General features: G+C 50.8%; 1 protein-coding gene across 1 annotated transcript; it reads right to left on the reverse strand.

The window, feature by feature from the left end:
• Positions 1-7,276: 7,276 nt before the first annotated feature.
• On the reverse strand, positions 7,277-16,723 carry AP2S1 (adaptor related protein complex 2 subunit sigma 1). The gene is made up of 5 exons (XM_079907634.1): positions 16,534-16,723; positions 13,988-14,137; positions 8,177-8,290; positions 7,850-7,909; positions 7,277-7,652 (listed from the first exon to the last, which is right to left on the reverse strand). Exons 1-5 carry the CDS (start codon positions 16,534-16,536, stop codon positions 7,551-7,553), a joined length of 429 nt encoding a protein of 142 aa, XP_079763760.1. The 5' UTR covers positions 16,537-16,723; the 3' UTR covers positions 7,277-7,550.
• Positions 16,724-17,406: the final 683 nt, after the last annotated feature.

Consider the following 17,406-nt stretch of genomic DNA (forward strand, 5'->3'; position numbering starts at 1 on the left):
ATGTTGCCGCAAATGGCATTATTTCATTCTTTGTAATGGCTGAGTAGTATTCCATTCCACCACATAAAATTCATCTTTTTTTTTAACTGGGGGTCGAAGCCGGGCCCCTGCAGTGAAAGTGCTGAGTCCTAACCATTGGACCACCAGGAAATTCCCCAAATTCACCTTTTTTTAAAAAAAATTTGATTGATTGATTGATTGATTTTTGGCTGCGTTGTGTCTTCATTGCTGTGCGCAGGCTTTCTCTAGTTGCAGAGAGCAGGGGCTACACCTCGTTGCGGTCCATGGGCTTCTTATTGCTGTGGCTTCTCTTGTTGCGGAGCATGGGCTCTAGGCATGTGGGCTTCAGTAGTTGCAGCACATGGGCTCAGTAGTTGTGGCTCACGGCTCTAGAGCGCAGGCTCAGTACTTGTGGCGCACGGGCTTAGTTGCTCCATGGCGTGTGGGATCTTCCCGAACCAGGGATCGAACCCATGTCCCCTGCACTGGCAGGCGGATTCTTAACCACTGCGCCGCCAGGGAAGTCCCCCAAGTTCACCTTTTTAAAGTGAGTGATTCAGTCGTTTTTCATATAGTTACTAGATTGTGCAACCATCATCAGTATCCAGCTCCAGAACATTTTCATCGCCCGAAAAAGGAAACCCTGTGTATGTTAAACAGTGACTCCCCATTCCTCCCCCAACAACCCAGCCCCTGACAACCACTAATGCACTTTCTGTATCTAAGGAGTTGCCTATTCTAAATATTTTCTATACTACGTGGAATCATACATTCTGTGGCCTCTTGTGTCTGGCTTCTGTCACTTGACATAATATTTTTCAGGTTCATCCATGTCGTAGAATGCATCAGAACTTCATTCCTTCCTTTTTTCTTTCTTTCTTTCTTTTTTTCTTTTTTCTAACGTGCTGGCGTGTGGGATCTTAGTTCCTGGACCAGGGATTGAACCAGTGCCCCCTGCAGTGGAAGCGCAGAGCCCTAACCACTGGACTGCCAGGGAATTCCCAGAACTTCATTCTTTTCAATGGCTGGATAATACTCTCTTGTATGGATATACCAGATTTTGCTTATCCATTCATCAGTTGATCAACATTTGGGCTTCAGAAGCATTTTTGTCAGATGATGGGGGTAAAAGGTGCATATACTAAAATTCACCCTTTTTAGTGGACACTTCCATTAGCTTTGACAGGGCAGAAGGTCAGATAACCACCCTCACAATGGAGATATGGAAGAATTCCATCACCCCTCAAAAGTTCCCTCATGCTCTGCTTTGACTGAGCCCCCAGCTCCCTCCCAGCCCCTGGAAACCCCTGATCTGTCCTCAGTCACTTGGCTTTATTTTTTTTTTTGGCCTCGCCACACATCTTGCAGTATCTTAGTTCCCTGACTGGGGATTGAACCCAGGCCCTTGGCAGTGAAAGTGCAGAGTCCCAACCACTGGACCGCCAGGGAATTCCCAGTCACTTCGCTTTTATAACAATGTCGTATGATGGAATTACACAGCATGTAGCCTTCCAGGTTTGGCTTTTCTCCCTCAGCATAAATATTTGAGATTTGAGATTCATCCACGTTGTTGAATGTACCAGCTGATTTCCTTACCCATGCTGAAGAATAGCCCATCGCCTGGATGGACCGCAGTTTGTTTATCCATTTAGTTGTTGAAGGACATTTGGATTGTTTCCGATTTGGCATGCTTATTATGAATAAAGCCACTGTAAACAGTAACACGCTGGGGTTTGGGGTTTTGTTTTTCTGTTTGCAACTGCAAGGTAAATTTTATTTATTTGTTTTACTCATGTATTCATTCATTATTGTGATTAAGCATTATTAAGCTATAACTCACACACCATTCAATAAGCCCATTTAAAGCATACAATTCAAAAACACAGGCGCAGTGGATGAGAATCCACCTGCCAATGCAGGGGACACGGGTTCGAGCCCTGGTCCTGGAAGATCCACATGCCGCGGAGCAACTAAGCCTTGTGCGCCACAACTACTGAGCCTGCACTCTAGAGCCCGCGAGCCACAACTACTGAAGCCCGCATGCCACAACTACTGAGTCCGCGCGCGCCACAGCTACTGAAGCCCGCGGGCCTAGAGCCCGTGCTCCACAACAAGAGAAGCAACCGCAATGAGAATCCCGCACACCGCAACGAAGAGTAGCCCCCGCTCGCCGCAACTAGAGAAAGCCCGCGCGCAGCAACGAAGACCCAACACAGCCAAAAAAATAAATAAAATTAAATCTTTAAAAACAAAAAATAGAAAAGACAAAAAAGAAGCGTACAATTCAATGATTTTTCGTATGTTCATGGAGTTGTGCAACTATCACCACAACCAATTTTAGAACATTTTCATCACCTCGAAAAGAAGCCCTGTACCCTCTGGCTATCAACCTCCAAAGCCCATTCTCCGCGACCCTTCCCAATCATTACTTTACTTTCTGTCAACAGGGATTTGCCTCTTCTGGAAATTTCATATAAATAGAATCATACAAAACGCGGTCTTTTATGACTGGCTTCTGTCAGTCAGCATACGTTTTCAGAGTTCATCCATGTTCTAGTACATATCAATGCTTCTTTCTTTTTATGGCTGAAAAAGAATTGATTGTGTGGACATAGAATATCTTATTTATCCTTTCATCAGTTGATGGGTCTCTGCGTTGTCTCCCCCTTTTGGCTACTGTGAATAACGCTGCTATGAGCATTCATGGACAAGTTTTTGCGTGCACATAGGTCTTCATTTAACTTAGGTTCATATAGAAATTTTGCACATCAGTTTTTATTTCTCTTGGGTAAACAGATAGGAGAGGGATTGCTGAGTCATAAAGTAAGTGTAATGTTTAACTTTATAAGAACCTGCCAGACCATTCGAGAGAACCTGCCCCATTTTGTGTTCCCACCGGCAATGTACGAGAGTTCCGGTTGCCCTGGGTGCTTGCCTGCACTCGGTATTTTTTTTTTTTTTCCTGGCCGCACCAGGAGGCATGTGGGATCTTAGTTCCCCACCCATGGATGGAACCCACGCCCCTTGCATTGGAAGCGCGCGGAGTCTTAAACGCTGGACGGCCAGGGAAATCCCATGCATTCGGTATTTTTAAATGAGCCATTCTCATAGAGCTGCGGTGATCTCAACAGCGTTTAACGCGTGAATACACCCTTCTCCTGGGCACACTTTTTTCCCTTGATTCTAGGAAGCTGCACTAGATGGTTTTCCTTCTCATGGGCTGTTCCTTCTCTGTCTCGTTTTCTGATTTCTTCTCTTTTCCCTGATCTCATTCTGCAGATCTCTTCTGTCTTCACACCTGTTCCCTTGGTGATCTCAGCTGATCTCATGGCAGTAAATGACATCTGGTGCTTTCAAATGTCTATCTTCGCCCTGGATCTCTCTCCCAAACCCCAGACCCACACAATCACTGCCTCCGCAGCATCTCCCCTTGGAGGCCCAGGAGCTCAAACTTGACACATTCCCCCCACTGTCTTCTTGCTTCTGGAAAAGGTGATTCCAGTCTTCCAGACGCTCGGGTTGTAAAATTGTGAGCGATCCCTGACTTCTCTCCCACCCTACATCAAACTGTCAGCAAATCCTACTGATTCCACCTTTAAAATGTGTCCAGAATCCGATCACTTCTACTTCCATCGCCTTGCCCCCACCTTGTCCGAAGCCAGCGTCACCTCTCGCCTGGATCTTTGCGATCACCTCCTCACTGGCTCCTGGCTCCCACCCTTGGCTTCCTGTGTCAGATGTCAGACTATCGTCCCTCCTTGGCTCAAAACATTCCCGTGCCCCACATATTGTATGATTCCATTTCTATGAAATGTCCAGAATGGGCAAATCCACAGAGAGAGTAGATTGTGGATTAGTAGATTACCTAGGGCTGGGGAAAGGGGATGGAGGGATTGAGGGATGATAGCTAAGGGTACTGTTTTTTTTGGGGGGTGATGAAATGTTCTGAAGTGGATTGTGATGACAGTAAAAGAACTCTGAATATTCTTAAAAAAAAAAAAAACTGAATTGGGGAATTCCCTGGCGGCCCAATGGTTAGGACTCGGCGCTTTCACTGCCGAGGGCCCAGGTTTGATCCCTGGTCGGGGAACTAAGATCCTGCAAGCTGCGTGGCAAAAAAAAAGAAAGACAGAAAGAAAAACCAACTGAATTGTACATTTTAAATGGGCGAATTACATACTATACAATGTATGGTATGTGAGTTATATCTCAATAAGGTCGTTACCACCCTCTCCCAAACCCTCCAAAAAAATGTCCTTCCGGATGGCTCTCATCTCACACAGAATAAACCCAATGTCCTCACCACAGCAGGTCTGACCTTGTGCATTCTGTCTTCCACCTCTAATCCTTCTATTTTATGAACACGTCGCCTCCACTGTCCCTTTTGCTCACTCTGTTCCGGCTATACTGGCCTCCTTGCATGTTCTGCCCCAGGGCCTTTGCACTCACTGTTTCTTCTGCCTACAATACTCTTTCCCTGAAATTTCCCATGGCTCCTTCCCTCATCTCCTTCAGTCTCAGCTCAAATGTCACCTCCTCCAGCCAGGCCCTCCTGACCATCCATCTAGAATAGCAGTGCCATCTGCCAGGCTTCCTTCTGTCCTCTTTTTTTTTTTTTTTTTTTTTTGTGGTACGCAGGCCTCTCACTGTTATGGCCTCTCCCGTTGCAGAGCACAGGCTCTGGACGCACAGGCTCAGCGGCCATGGCTCACGGGCCCAGCCGCTCCATGGCATGTGGGATCTTCCCGGACCGGGGCATGAACCCGTGTCCCCTGCATCGGCAGGCGGACTCTCAACCACTGCGCCACCAGGGAAGCCCTGTCCTCATTGTTTGATTTGCCTCCATTTGCCTCACTTTCTGACATACCAGACATGGACGTGCTTCTTTATGCGTTGCCCCATCGCCCTCAGGGGACTGAGCTCTCTGAGGGCAGGGGATTTCTTCTGCTCACTGCTGTATCCCCTGGTGCTAAGACAGGGACTGGCTCATAGTAGGTGCCCGAGAAACATTTGTTGAATGCACAAATAAGCAAACGCTCTCTGCATCCTTCCCTCTGTGAGCCTCAGGTCTGTGTGTCCAAAGGCCTCCTGGTCCTTTCCTGGGTGACCCCCAAGAGCTCACACTCACTCTAGTGGGCTGATGGTAGCCCCCAAAACATGTCCACATCCCGGAGCTTATGAGTGTGACTTTATTTGAAAAAAAATTACATCTTTGCGGATGTAATTAAGTTAAAGACCTTGAGATGAGACCGTCCTCGATTATCTGGGTGGGCCCTAAATCCAATGACAAGTGTCCCTATAAGAGATAGAAGAGTAGAAGATGCAGACATAGAGGAAAGACCATGTGAAGATGCAGGCAGAGATTGGAGGGATGCAGCCACAAGCCAAGGAATGTCAGGGGCCACGAGAAGCTGGAAGAGATAAGGAAGCATCTTCCCCCAGAGCCTTCAGAGGGAACACGGCCCTGTTGACACCTGGATTTCAAATTTCTGGCCTCTAGAACTGAGACGGAATCAATTCCTCTTGTTCTAAGCCACCTAGTTTGTGGTCATTTGTTACAGCAGCCTTAGGAAGTTAACACACTCTCCACGTTCTAATAACCTTGGCATATTCCTCCAACCTGCTCTTTCCCCATCTCGGGAAGGACCTTACCTCCCACCCCGACACCCAGCCGAAGATCCAGGCCTCAGCCTGGGTGCCCCCCCTGACACCCTCACCCCTCCAGGGTGGTCAGTCTCAAAGTCCTGTTAGTTTAGGCCACCAAGTTTGTGATAACTTGTTACAGCAGCAACAAGAAACGACTACACTGTTGGAGTGATTGTATGTAGAAGGGAATTCACCTCCCCAAGCCTCTGTGTCCCACATGGAAAATGACAATGATTATAGTCAGTGCTCACCGTTCACATCTATAAACATCTTTTCTCTCACAGGGCTTTGCACACAGCAGGCCCGTGATGTCTGTGCAGTGAAGGCATGCTTACTGATGCGAGGTACTACCCTAAACTGTCCCGGGATTAACTCATTTACTCCTCAAGCACACACCATGAGATTAAAAACCATAGTCGACTCACTTTCCAGATGAAGAAACAGAGGCAAGAGAGGTTAAGTGACTTACCCCAAGGTTGCATAGTGTGTATGTAGCTGAGCTGAGACACAACCTACCCCCTGCAGTTGGGAGACTGACGCGAAGCTGGGCCACATTAATGCAAGTGGACGGGAGGTGCCCAGCATTCTCAGCTCTGCCAAGGATGCCAGTCGTGGCTGCAGCCAGCGGCCATCACTCTGCTCTCGGTGGGCACGGGGGGGAAGGGGCACAGCCCCTCCAGAGGGCACTAGAAACACATGGGGGGACGTCCCTGGTGGTCTAGTGGTTAGGACTCGGCGCTTTCACTGACATGGTGCTGGGTTCATTTCCTGGTTGGGGAACTAAGATCCCAGAAGCCACACGGTGCAGCCAGAAAGAAAAGAAAAGAAAAAAAAAGAAATATGCAGGAGTGTTTCCTGTCGTCACAAGTGCTGAGGGCCACTTGGTACCGGCACTTGGCAGATGGAGGTGGACAGTCTTACACAGTGAAGAATCTTCCTACCCCAAGTGCCAGTGCCACTGCTGAGAACCACTGAACACTGGGCCCAGCGCCTGCACCTCCGGCCTAGTGGTTAAGAACAAGGATTCTGGAGCCGCCTGCCTAGGCTCAAAAGCAACCTGGTTCATCTGCAGACTCGCCACCTGACCTTGAACGAGTCTTGTGACCTTCTCTGAGCTCAGTGATCTCCTCTGGAAAATGGGGCTACTAACAGTCCCTTACTCATCATCTTGCGAGGATTAAGTAAGGCACTACATGTCAAGGCTTAGAACGGCGCCTGAGAGACATCGGTGTTGGCCCGGAACATCATTATTTTAGTAGCAAGCGCTCAGTGTCGAGATCCGTCACCGCTTCCAGTCCCAGCAGCCCTCTGTGGGCAGAAACGGGTGGGAAAGCATCTGCACTCCCCCTCCCCCAACCTCAGCACGAGCAGTTCGTTGGGGTTGTTTTTTGTGTGTGTTTTTCTCTTCTTGACTGCCCTGCACGGCTTGTGGGATCATAGTTCCCCGACCAAGGATTGAACCCAGGACCCCTGCCGTGGAAGCTCAGAGTCCTAACCACTGGACCACCAGGGAATTCTCACGAGGAGTGTTTGTTGACTGACTGCCTGATGCACTGATGGCAGGGCGTCCGGAGTTGCCCCTGGTTCCCAAGGAAGATAGGCAAGGGCTCAAAAGACACGAGGCCAGGCGGGGACCACAGGTTTACTGGGGGCTCCAGGCACGCACTCATGGCATCACACGACAACGGCATGGTTACTCGGTACACCCAAAGTGGCCTCCGCCCACAGCTGGGGCCCAGAGGCCGTGGGGGGCGGCCCCTTCCCTTGTGGCCCAGACCCGGCTGGGTGTCTTCCTCCGGGGCAGCTGAGGGACGGGGCTGCTGGGGTGGACCCCGGGCCTGGAAAGGGGAAGGGAGCAGGCTCGACCGGGGGCAGGACCGGGGGCGGGAGGGGCCGGCCCGCCATCACTCCAGGGACTGCAGCATCAGCAGCTGTTTAAGCACCTTCGTCTGGCTGGTCTCTCGGATTTCGCCGGCCAGGAACATCTCGTCCACGACCGTGTAAACCTGAGTGAAGGGAGGGTGAGGGGAGACCCTGGTGTGAGAGGTGGGGAGACCCCCAGGATGCTGGTCTAAACCTTGAGGGCTGGGGGCTCTGATGCCCGAGGACCAGGAAACAGACCCCCGCAGAGGCACCGGGGCGGCTGCGGGGGTCCAGCCCACCCCCCTTCCCCCTCCTCATCTCATCTTCACCAGGAGCCCACCTTGTAGAAGTTGAACACCAGGTCCAGTTCACAGACGTTGTGGAAATATTCATTTAAGACCTGGGAGAGGAAGACAGAGGTGGTGAGAGATGGGCAGGGAGAGAGAGACACACACACAGAGACAGGAACAGAGGGCATCAGAATGAGACGGCAAAAAAAAAGGCAGAGAGAAGCTGAGGAAAGGGGAGAGACAGAGACCAGAGGAAACATCGAGGAGGGCAGAAAAAGACAGTGGCCCTCCGCCTCCCGCTTCTGAGGGGAGGGCAAGGAGGGCCCGTGCATCCCAACAGAGGGGATGCGAGGGACGGCGCCCGCCCGCCTGCGCACCTCCACAAAGTTGTGGATGGCCTCCAGGTAGGCCAGGTTGTTGTCGTTGACATCCACACAGATACAGAAGTAGAGGCCGGCGTAGCGTCGGTAAATGATCTTGAAGTTCCGGAACTGCGGAGCAGAGAGGCAGATAGTCAGTGACAGGGTGTGCCCAGGACCCAGTGTGCTGGGCAGGGTGGAGCCAACATATTCAGTCCTGCGTTCCACGTGTGGTCCCTGAGGCCCTGTTCTGTGTCTGGCCTTGTGCTGGGGACACAGTGGTCCTGGCCTTCCCTGCCTAGGGCTCACTGTCCAGCGGAGACAGATTCATCCTTAGTCATCCCCTAAGTGGGCAGGGCTAGACTGTGAGAGCCCCAAGGGGGCAGGCAGCTGACCCAGGATGGGGGTCCGGGAGGGCTTCCTGGAGGAGGGGGCATCTGGACTGAGATCTGGAGGATGAGTAGGAGTGAACGGGCAGGAGTGCTTTAGGCAGAGGGAACAGACTATGCAAAAGCCCAGAGCCCAGAGAGAGACGCAGGGGTGTTCCACGGTGTCCATTCCCCTCTTTCTGTGGCTCCCTGTTGCCTCTGGAGAGAGTCAAACTCCTCAGCCTGGAACTAATCTACTCAATCATTCCACAAACACTGCCTGAGTACTTACTGTGTGGCAAGCTTTGTGCTGGGCAGTGCACACTCACCACCTGTAACCAAGACAATCTCAGCCTTGCCCTTAACTGAACCGTAATATAAATACAAACCTTATCACATACACACAATCCACGAATAAATATGCATGAACCAGGGACGCAGACTCTAATTTTATACGCATGTGTAAGTAGATAAAGTGATATAGACACATAGAGATATGAATACTGGCTTGCAAAGTTCCATGTCTTTGGCCAAAATCTGAAAAAGCCAGCCTGGCGTGTGTGCGTGTGTCGCCACCTGGTGGCGACTGCAAAAGCCAACACAAGTCCCTGATTTTTTTTTTCTTTTTTTTTAAATAAATTTATTTTTATTTATATATATATTTTTCACTGCGTTGGGTCTCCGTTGCTGCGCGCAGGCTTTCTCTAGTTGCGGCGAGTGGGGGCTGCTCTTTGTTGCAGTGCGTGGGCTTCTCATTATGCTTGGCTTCTCTTGTTGCGAAGCATGGGCTCTAGGTGCGTGGGCTTCAGTAGTTGCAGCAAATAGGCTCAGTAGTTGCAGCTCGCAGGCTCTAGAGCGCAGGCTCAGTAGTTGTGGCACACGGGCTTAGTTGCTCCATGGCATGTGGGATCTTCCTGGACGAGAGCTCAAACCCTTGTCCCCTGCATTGGCAGGTGGATTCCTAACCATTGCACCACCAGGGAAGTCCTCAAGTCCCTGATTTTTATATATTTTTTTCCTACTGTATCCTTTTGTTAATTCCTATACTTTGAGTATGTTCTCTAACTGTTTTTGGCCACGCTGCTCAGCTTGTGGGATCTTAGTTCCCTGACCAGGGATTGAACCTGCACCCTTGGCAGTGAAAGCACAGAGTCCTAACCACTGGACCGCCAGGGAATTCCCAGTGTGTTTCCTAATATTATTACAGTAGTTCCTGCACATAATCCGTGGATTAGTAAGACTATATCAAGAATAAACCTACCTAAGGAGGTAAAAGACCTGTACTCAGAACACTATAAGACACTGATGAAAGAAATCAAGGATGACACAAACAGATGGAGAGATATACCATGTTCTTGGATTAGAAGAATCAATACTGTGAAAATGACTGTACTACCCAAAGCAATCTACAGATTCAATGCAATCCCTATCAAATTACCAATGGCATTTTTCACTGAAATAGAACAAAAAAATCTTAACATTTGTATGGAGACACAAAAGACACCGAATAGCCAAAGCAATCTTAAGGAAAAAAAAACAGAGCTGGAGGAATCAGACTCCCTGACTTCAGACTATACTACAAAGCTACAATAATAAAGACAGTATGGTACTGGCACGAAAACAAAAATATAGATCAATGGAACAGTGTAGAAAGCCCACACGTGCGCCACAACTACTGAGCCTGCACTCTAGAGCCCGTAAGCCACAACTACTGAGCCCGCGTGCCTCAACTACTGAAGCCCACGCACCTAGAGCCAATGCTCCGCAACAAGAGAAGCCACCGCAATGAGAAGCCTGTGCACCGCAATGAAGACTAGCCCTCACTCGCCACAACTAGAGAAAGCCCACGTGCAGCAACGAAGACCCAATGCAGCCAAAAAAAAAAAAAAAAAGACACGTGCACCTCAATGTTCAGTGCAGCACTATTTACAATAGCCAGGTCATGGAAGCAACCTAAATTCCCATTGACGACAGACGAATGGATAAAGATGTGGTACACATATACAAAGGAATATTACTCAGCCATAAAAAGGAACGATACTGAGTCATTTGTAGAGACGTGGATGGACCTACAGACTGTTGTACAGAGTGAAGTAAGTCAGAAAGAGAAAAACAAATATTGTATATTAACGCATATATGTGGAATCTAGAAAAATGGTACAGAGGAACCGGTTTGCAAGGCAGAAATAGAGACATAGACATAGCGAACAAACATATGGACACCAAGGGGGGAAAGGGGGTGGTGGTGGGATGAATTGGGAGATTGGGATTGACATATATACACTAATAGGTATAAAATAGATAACCAATGAGAACCTGCTGTATAGCACAGGGGACTCCACTTCGCTGAACAGTAGAAACTAAAACAACTATACCCCAATTTTAAAAATAGTAATAAAAAAAATTAAAGAAAAAAGAATATATCAGGGTGCCAACTCTTTTTTTTTTTTTTTTTTTTTGCGGTACACGGGCCTCTCACCGCTGTGGCCTCTCCCGCTGTGGAACACAGGCTCCAGATGCGCAGGCTCAGCGGCCATGGCTCACGGGCCCAGCCGCTCCGCGGCATGCGGGATCCTCCCGGACCGGGGCATGAACCTGCGTCCCCTGCATTAGCAGGTGGACTCCCAACCACTGCGCCACCAGGGAAGCCCTCTCCTTTTTTTGAAACTGATACAGATCCATGATCAAATGTTTGAAGGCCCCTGCTCTGGAGTTGAGGGTTCAAGACAGGAAGCCAAGTGGGCAGGAAAACTTGATCTGGAGAAGTTACCAACTGACTGTCATAGCTGGTGTGGCCTTGGCAGGATCTGACGCTGAGCATCACTCTTCCTTTCTTGAAATTCGCCCTTTCCTGCTATCATCCTCCTGGCTCTTTCCTGTCACCACTGTGTCACCAGCACTGCCCTGCACAGGGCTACATGCTGGAGTGGGCCTGGACTGGGAGCAACCTAAGATGGTCAGGCCCCCTTGTGACAGTTTCACCTGACCCGCCAGCCTTTCTGGCTACTCCTGTCTATTCGGGCCTCCCTGCCCCTCTCTGGGTCCCTCAGTTGCTGCCGTTTCTAGCACTCAGTGTGGGACCCACCCTGCGCCGGCAGCAGGATGCCCCGGGAGAGCGGGCATCCCTTGACGTCCCCGCTCCTCTCCCCTCATCCCCTCCTGGACATCTCAGCTGGGATGAGAACAGACACCTCAGGGCTGATCTTCACCTCAACCTGCTCTTTCCTGAGTCGGCCCCATCCGAGAAAGTGACAGCGCCCCCTACTGGTGGCTCCATTTTTTCACACACCTCATCCAATCTTTGGCCCTTCAGTTGGCTCTACCTTCAAAACGCTTCTCAGCACCCCTATTGCTTCCATGCCAGTGCCAGTCACCAGTATCTCTCACCTGGACCTCAGAGGTCACCTCCTGAGTGGTCCCCCTGCTTCTGCTCTTGTCCCCTAGAGAGGGATCCCTAAAGCCTAAGTCAACCCATGTTGCTCCTCAGCTCAAAACCCCTCCGTGGCTCCCGTCTCACTCAGAGCAAGAGCCCAAGTCCTCACCATGGCCCACAACGCCCTGCGCCTTCTGCAATGATCTCATCTGCTCCCACCATCCTCCCTGGCTTACTCCACCTCAGATACACTGGCCTTCTCGCTATTCTAGGAATGCCCCCGTACATTCCTGCTGCCTCAGGGTCTTTGCACTTGCTGTTCCCTGGGCTTGAAATGTTCCTTTCTCAGATATCATCTCCTTCCACTCCTCAATTTCCTCAGGTCTGGGCTCAAATGGCCCCGCTTCAATGAAGACCTCCTGACCAAACCATCTAAACCTGTATTCCAGCCCCTGCTGCACACACCCCAGCAATTCCACCCCCCACAGCTGCTTCTTTTTTCTCCCTGACGCCTATCACCACCCGATACACTGTAACTTTACTAACAGTCGCCCACCCACTAGAATGTCAGCTGTCAGCTCTCCAAGGGCAGGGACTGGGTCTGTTTTGTTCCCTGCTGTATCACCAGTGCCTAGAACAGTGCCCGGCACACAGCAGTCCCCTGATTAATATTTGTTGAATTCTACAGGACAATCAGCCTGGTCTCTTGAACAGGCTAATCTCGTGGGAATTAAAGCTGGAGGCATCTCAATAAAGAGACCAAAGAGACATGGAAAGCAAAAGCAACGCCAAGATCCTTGACTGGCTTTGGACAATCAGTTTTGATGATTTGGGGGAAAGTTAAGTATTGATTGGGTATTAGAGTAATAGTAGTAAGGAAGTATGACTCATTTTATCAGGCCTGATGGTACTTTGGTCATGGAAGGAAGTGTCTTTATTTTCTGAGATGTATCCTGAAATATTTAGGGATGAAACGTCATGGTCTCTGTAACTTATATATTTTTTTTGGCTGCACTGCACGGTTTATGGGATCTTAGTTCCCCAACCAGGGATTGAACCCAGGCCCTTGGCAGTGAGAGTGAGAAATCCTAACCACTGGATTGCCAGGGAATTCCCCTGTGACTTAATGGAAAACACTACAGCAAGGGATGGTTCATTATACCATTCCATACGCTGTGTGTTTGAGCATTTTAAGTTTTTAAAAGGCACCAGAAAAAAAAAAGTTGTTCGGCCGAAAAAGGTAAAACAAAAATGCAGGACTTCCCTGGTGGCGCAGTGGTTAAGAACCTGCCTGCCAATGCAGGGGACATGGATTCGAGCCCTGGTCCGGGAAGACCCCACATGCTGTGGAGCAACTAAGCCCGTGCGCCACAGCTACTGAGCCTGCGCTCTAGAGCCCGCGAGCCACAGCTACTGAAGCCCACGTGCCTAGAGCCCGTGCTCCGCAACAAGAGAAGCCATCGCAATGAGAAGCCCGCGCACCGCAACGAAGAGTAGCCCCTGCTCGCCGCAACTAGAGAAAGCCTGCACAGCAACGAAGACCCAATGCAGCCAAAATTAGATAAATAAATAAATAAATTTATAAAAATAAAAACAAAAGCAAACTCTTAATACTATGAAATCTGGGTAGTTTGCAATCGACTTCTCTCCTGTTGTACTAACCTGTACGCCGGAAAAATTTCACACTAAAAAGTACCCCCCAGGGCTTCCGTGGTGGCGCAGTGGTTGAGAGTCCGCCTGCCGATGCAGGGGACATGGGTTCGTGCCCTGGACCGGGAAGATCCCACATGACGCGGAGCAGCTGGGCCCGTGAGCCGTGGCCGCTGAGTCTGCGCGTCCGGAGCCTGTGCTCCGCGATGGGAGAGGCCACAGCAGTGAGAGGCCCACGTACCGTAAAAAAAAAAAAAATACCCCCCAAAGGAAAGAAGACCGCAAGCATGTTGAATAAATGAATGTGGTAAGTAAGGAGGGTGTGAGGGGTTATTGCCATTAGAGGTTGGGCAGGAGGCTGGGAAGGAGGGGTCAAAAGGTAGCAAGGGAGTGGGGGGTGCATTTTGGCCGGGGGTGGGGGGGGTAGTTTCCCGTCACCTCCACAAAGTTGGTGTGCTTGGCATCTCGGACAGTGACCACAGCGTGCACCTCCTCGATCAGCTTCTGCTTCTCATCGTCATCAAACTGCATGTACCACTTGGCCAGGCGCGTCTTGCCTGCCCGGTTCTGGATGAGGATGAAGCGGATCTGGGGGCAGCAGGAGGAGGAGGGAGGGAGAGGGGTGGGGAGGGCGGGCCAGTGCTGGGCGGCCCTGCCCAACAGCCCCACCCATCCCCACAGGGGAGACAGGGCCCACGTGTCCCTGCGGCCTGTCTTCCAAGGGTCTCAGCCACGCCCCAGAGCCCAGCCAGGCTGGCCTGGCCACACGCTCCTGCCCCAGGTCCCTCCAACACCCCCGTGATTTCTCTGGCCAACTCTGCAGTCATTTCTAGGGCACTAAGTCCCAGGCTCCACCAACTCTCGTCTCCCTGACCTTGGACAAAAGATCCGCCCCTCTAAGCCTCAGTTCCCCACCCCCCACCCCCCACCCCGGCAAAACAAGTTTCCATAGAAGACCCACTTTGTCAGGGTGTTCTGAAGGTTAAATAAGTTTATAAATTTAGTCTAGTAGCTGGTACTAGCAGGTTCGCTCGGTGTCGGCTACGATCATCATCTGTGATGGCTAGGAAATGTGTTTTTATGATTCTGAAAAGCCAGCTCAACTCTCATAGGGTTACTATGAACACTGAACAAGTTGATCCCGGAAGTGCTTTGTATAGTGCCTATTACATACGGAGTGCTCAATAAAATTAGCTATTATGACTGAGGCATTTGACCAAGTGGCTAAGAACACAGACTCCAGAGCCCGAATGAATCCTGGCACTGCTGGCTGTGTGTCTGCAGGCAAGTTACTTAACCTCTCCGGACCTCAGTTTCTCCGTCTGTATAATGGATATAACGAGAGTACCTCCCTCAGGAGACTGTTGCATGAGTTATTAAATATAAGAGGTATAATACAGTGACTAGTACATACTAAGTGTTATACAAATATTAGTTGTTAGTAATATTATAGTTCATCGGCATTTGACTTTGAGAAAACCATGGCCCAAGTTCACGTAGCTAGGAAGCCTGCCTTTGGGCTCAGTTCTGTTTGAGATGGGCATGCTTATGCCCGTTTTATAGATGAAGAAACTGAGGCTCAGAGAAAGGAAGGCTCACAGCCAGAAAGCAGAGCTGGGAGTCCAAAGGCTTTCCTCTGAGCCCCCTTACCCTCACCTGTGGGAGCCTCCACCCACTGGCAAGAGTCTGCTCTCTTTCCTAAGCCTCACTCTCCACACACTCCATCCCTCCTCCCCCAACCAATCAGGCTGCACAGAAAAAGGATATTACACTCTCCTTCCAAGAACCCCTTCTGCTGAACCAGGGAAAACCACTTCCTAGGGCAGGGGTCCTGGCAGGCAGGGAAAGGGCGTGGGGTGGGAGTTGGGGGGACCCACGCCACACAGCCACAGCCTGGGAGCAGAGCCAGAGATAGATGGGGTATCTAGGGAGGAGAGACATAGAAGCCAGTCTACACAGCTGAGGGAGAGCTCTGCCTCTTACTCCTAAGTTCCCTCACACACCTCTTCCTGTTTCTCCTCCCAGTAAGAATCTCTCCACCTCAGGGAATCCACAATGAGAAGTCCCTTCCCTCCTGTATCCTCGCCCCTCTGATGTCCCCTCTTGATGCTCCCCAACCTTCTCTGTCTCCAAGCCCCCTACCCAGGAGCTGTTCCCTTTTGACTCCTGCTTTCTCCGTTTCAGTGCCCTCTGTCAGGTCGCCCCATCCCGATCCCCGGGGAGCGGTGACAAATCCAATGCCCAATCCTTGTTCCCAAAGCCCCATCCCCACCTCTCGCACTTCCATGCCTACTCCCTATTCTCCAAGACCCCTCCTCTTGCAAAGACCTACTCCATTGCTCCCCACTTGTTTCTAGCATTCATTCCCTACGCCAAGGCTTCTCCCTTTTATTGCACACTTTTCCTGACATTAAAGCCCCATTCCCTACAGTTGTCTACTTCCCGTCTCCAGGGTCCAGTCTCTTCCCCTCGAGATACCTCTCTCATCAGCAGTATCCGGCCCAGTTCCAACACCCCCTCCACCTGCAATGTCAGCTTCCTGCCTCTAGAGACCCCCTCTCTCCTATCACAATGTCTCCCATTCTTCAACTCTCCTGCCACGCTCCCAGAGTCCTCCTCTTAGGATGTCCCCTCCCCACCTCCAATTCCTTCTGCCCATCTCTGAGATCCTCCCTGATCTCTTGCCTCCCTGTTTCAAAACCCTCCAGCCACCTCCAGTGTCTCCCTCCCGCACAGCCCTCTCCGCTTGCCACCTGGTCTCCAAAGCTCCCTGGCCTCGAGAGCCCCGGTACACTCCAGCGCTCAGAGCCACCTCCCGGTTCTCCCCTTCCCCGGCCTTCGATCGGCCCCAATCCCGAGAGCCCGCGCCCGGCCCAGACCATCGCACCGCAGCAGGGGCGGCTTGTCAGTATCCTACCGAGTCTCCAGTACCTGCACGTGGACCCACCCTTCCCCCGTCCCCAGCGTGGGCGCGCCCCCGTTACCATGGCGACCCCCGTCCGGACCCCAGCGGCCCAGGTCCCGCGGCTTCTGGGCGGCTCCGGCTCTGGCAGCTGCTGGGGGACCGAAGGCTAGAGCGGACTTCCGGGAGCCGAACTCGCCCGCCCTCTAGCGCACAGCCCGCTGGGAATTGTAGTCCGGAAAAAAATGGGTTCGCTTGTCTGGGAGGCAAGCCTGGGAAAAGAGCCGGTCTCGCTTCCCAGCATGCTGCGCGACTGTCCGTTTCCTACCGCACGGTTCGGACTCCAAATGCATGCTGGGAGCCGTGGGCGAATTGTAGTCCTCCGAGGACTACAATTCCCGATATGCTTGACGGCCAGCGAGGCGAGCGCTGCATCCTGGGAAATGTAGTTCCTCCAGCCTCCCTCCACCTCCCCGCGAAGGCGAAAAGGACAAGCTGGGAATAGTTGTTTTAAATAAGAAACTGCGTTGGGGGAGCTAGAAATGTAACTGTCTTTCCGTGTTCACCCAGTACTTTGTTTAAAATGTGTTGAGTGTTTTCTGTGGGAGACAGACAGTGGTTTCAGACCATGAATTTGGAAGTCAGAACTGTGTGCAAATCCTGCCGTCGCATTTCCTAGTACTTCGGGCCAGCAATTTCACCCTTAACTCAATTTCTTCATCTGTAAAAGAGGGGTGATCAAGGGGTAACCTCAGTAGGGTTGTTGTAAAGCTTCGGTAAGTTTCCAAAGTACTTAGCACAGTGCTCAACACATGGTAAGTGCTCAATAAATATTAAAATCATGAATGTTCACTGTTAACATACATCAGGTAATAGGCGTCTTCTTACTTCCTATCCAGAGGTATACCTGCCTTCTTTCAGTTACCCAAACAGGCCAAGTGCTTTCCCACCTCAG

The sequence above is a fragment of the Stenella coeruleoalba genome (genome assembly GCF_951394435.1).
Source record: "Stenella coeruleoalba genome assembly, chromosome: 20".
Classification (NCBI taxonomy): Eukaryota; Metazoa; Chordata; class Mammalia; order Artiodactyla; family Delphinidae; genus Stenella; species Stenella coeruleoalba.

What these genes read in the sequence shown, in the direction of transcription:
- AP2S1 (XM_079907634.1), bottom strand. An exon ending in AGCACACCAACTTTGTGGAG is followed by an intron (nt 8,291 to 13,987) that starts GTGACGGGAAAC and finishes TCTGCTCCGCAG; the next exon opens with TTCCGGAACTTCAAGATCAT. An exon ending in CCATCCACAACTTTGTGGAG is followed by an intron (nt 7,910 to 8,176) that starts GTGCGCAGGCGG and finishes TTCCTCTCCCAG; the next exon opens with GTCTTAAATGAATATTTCCA.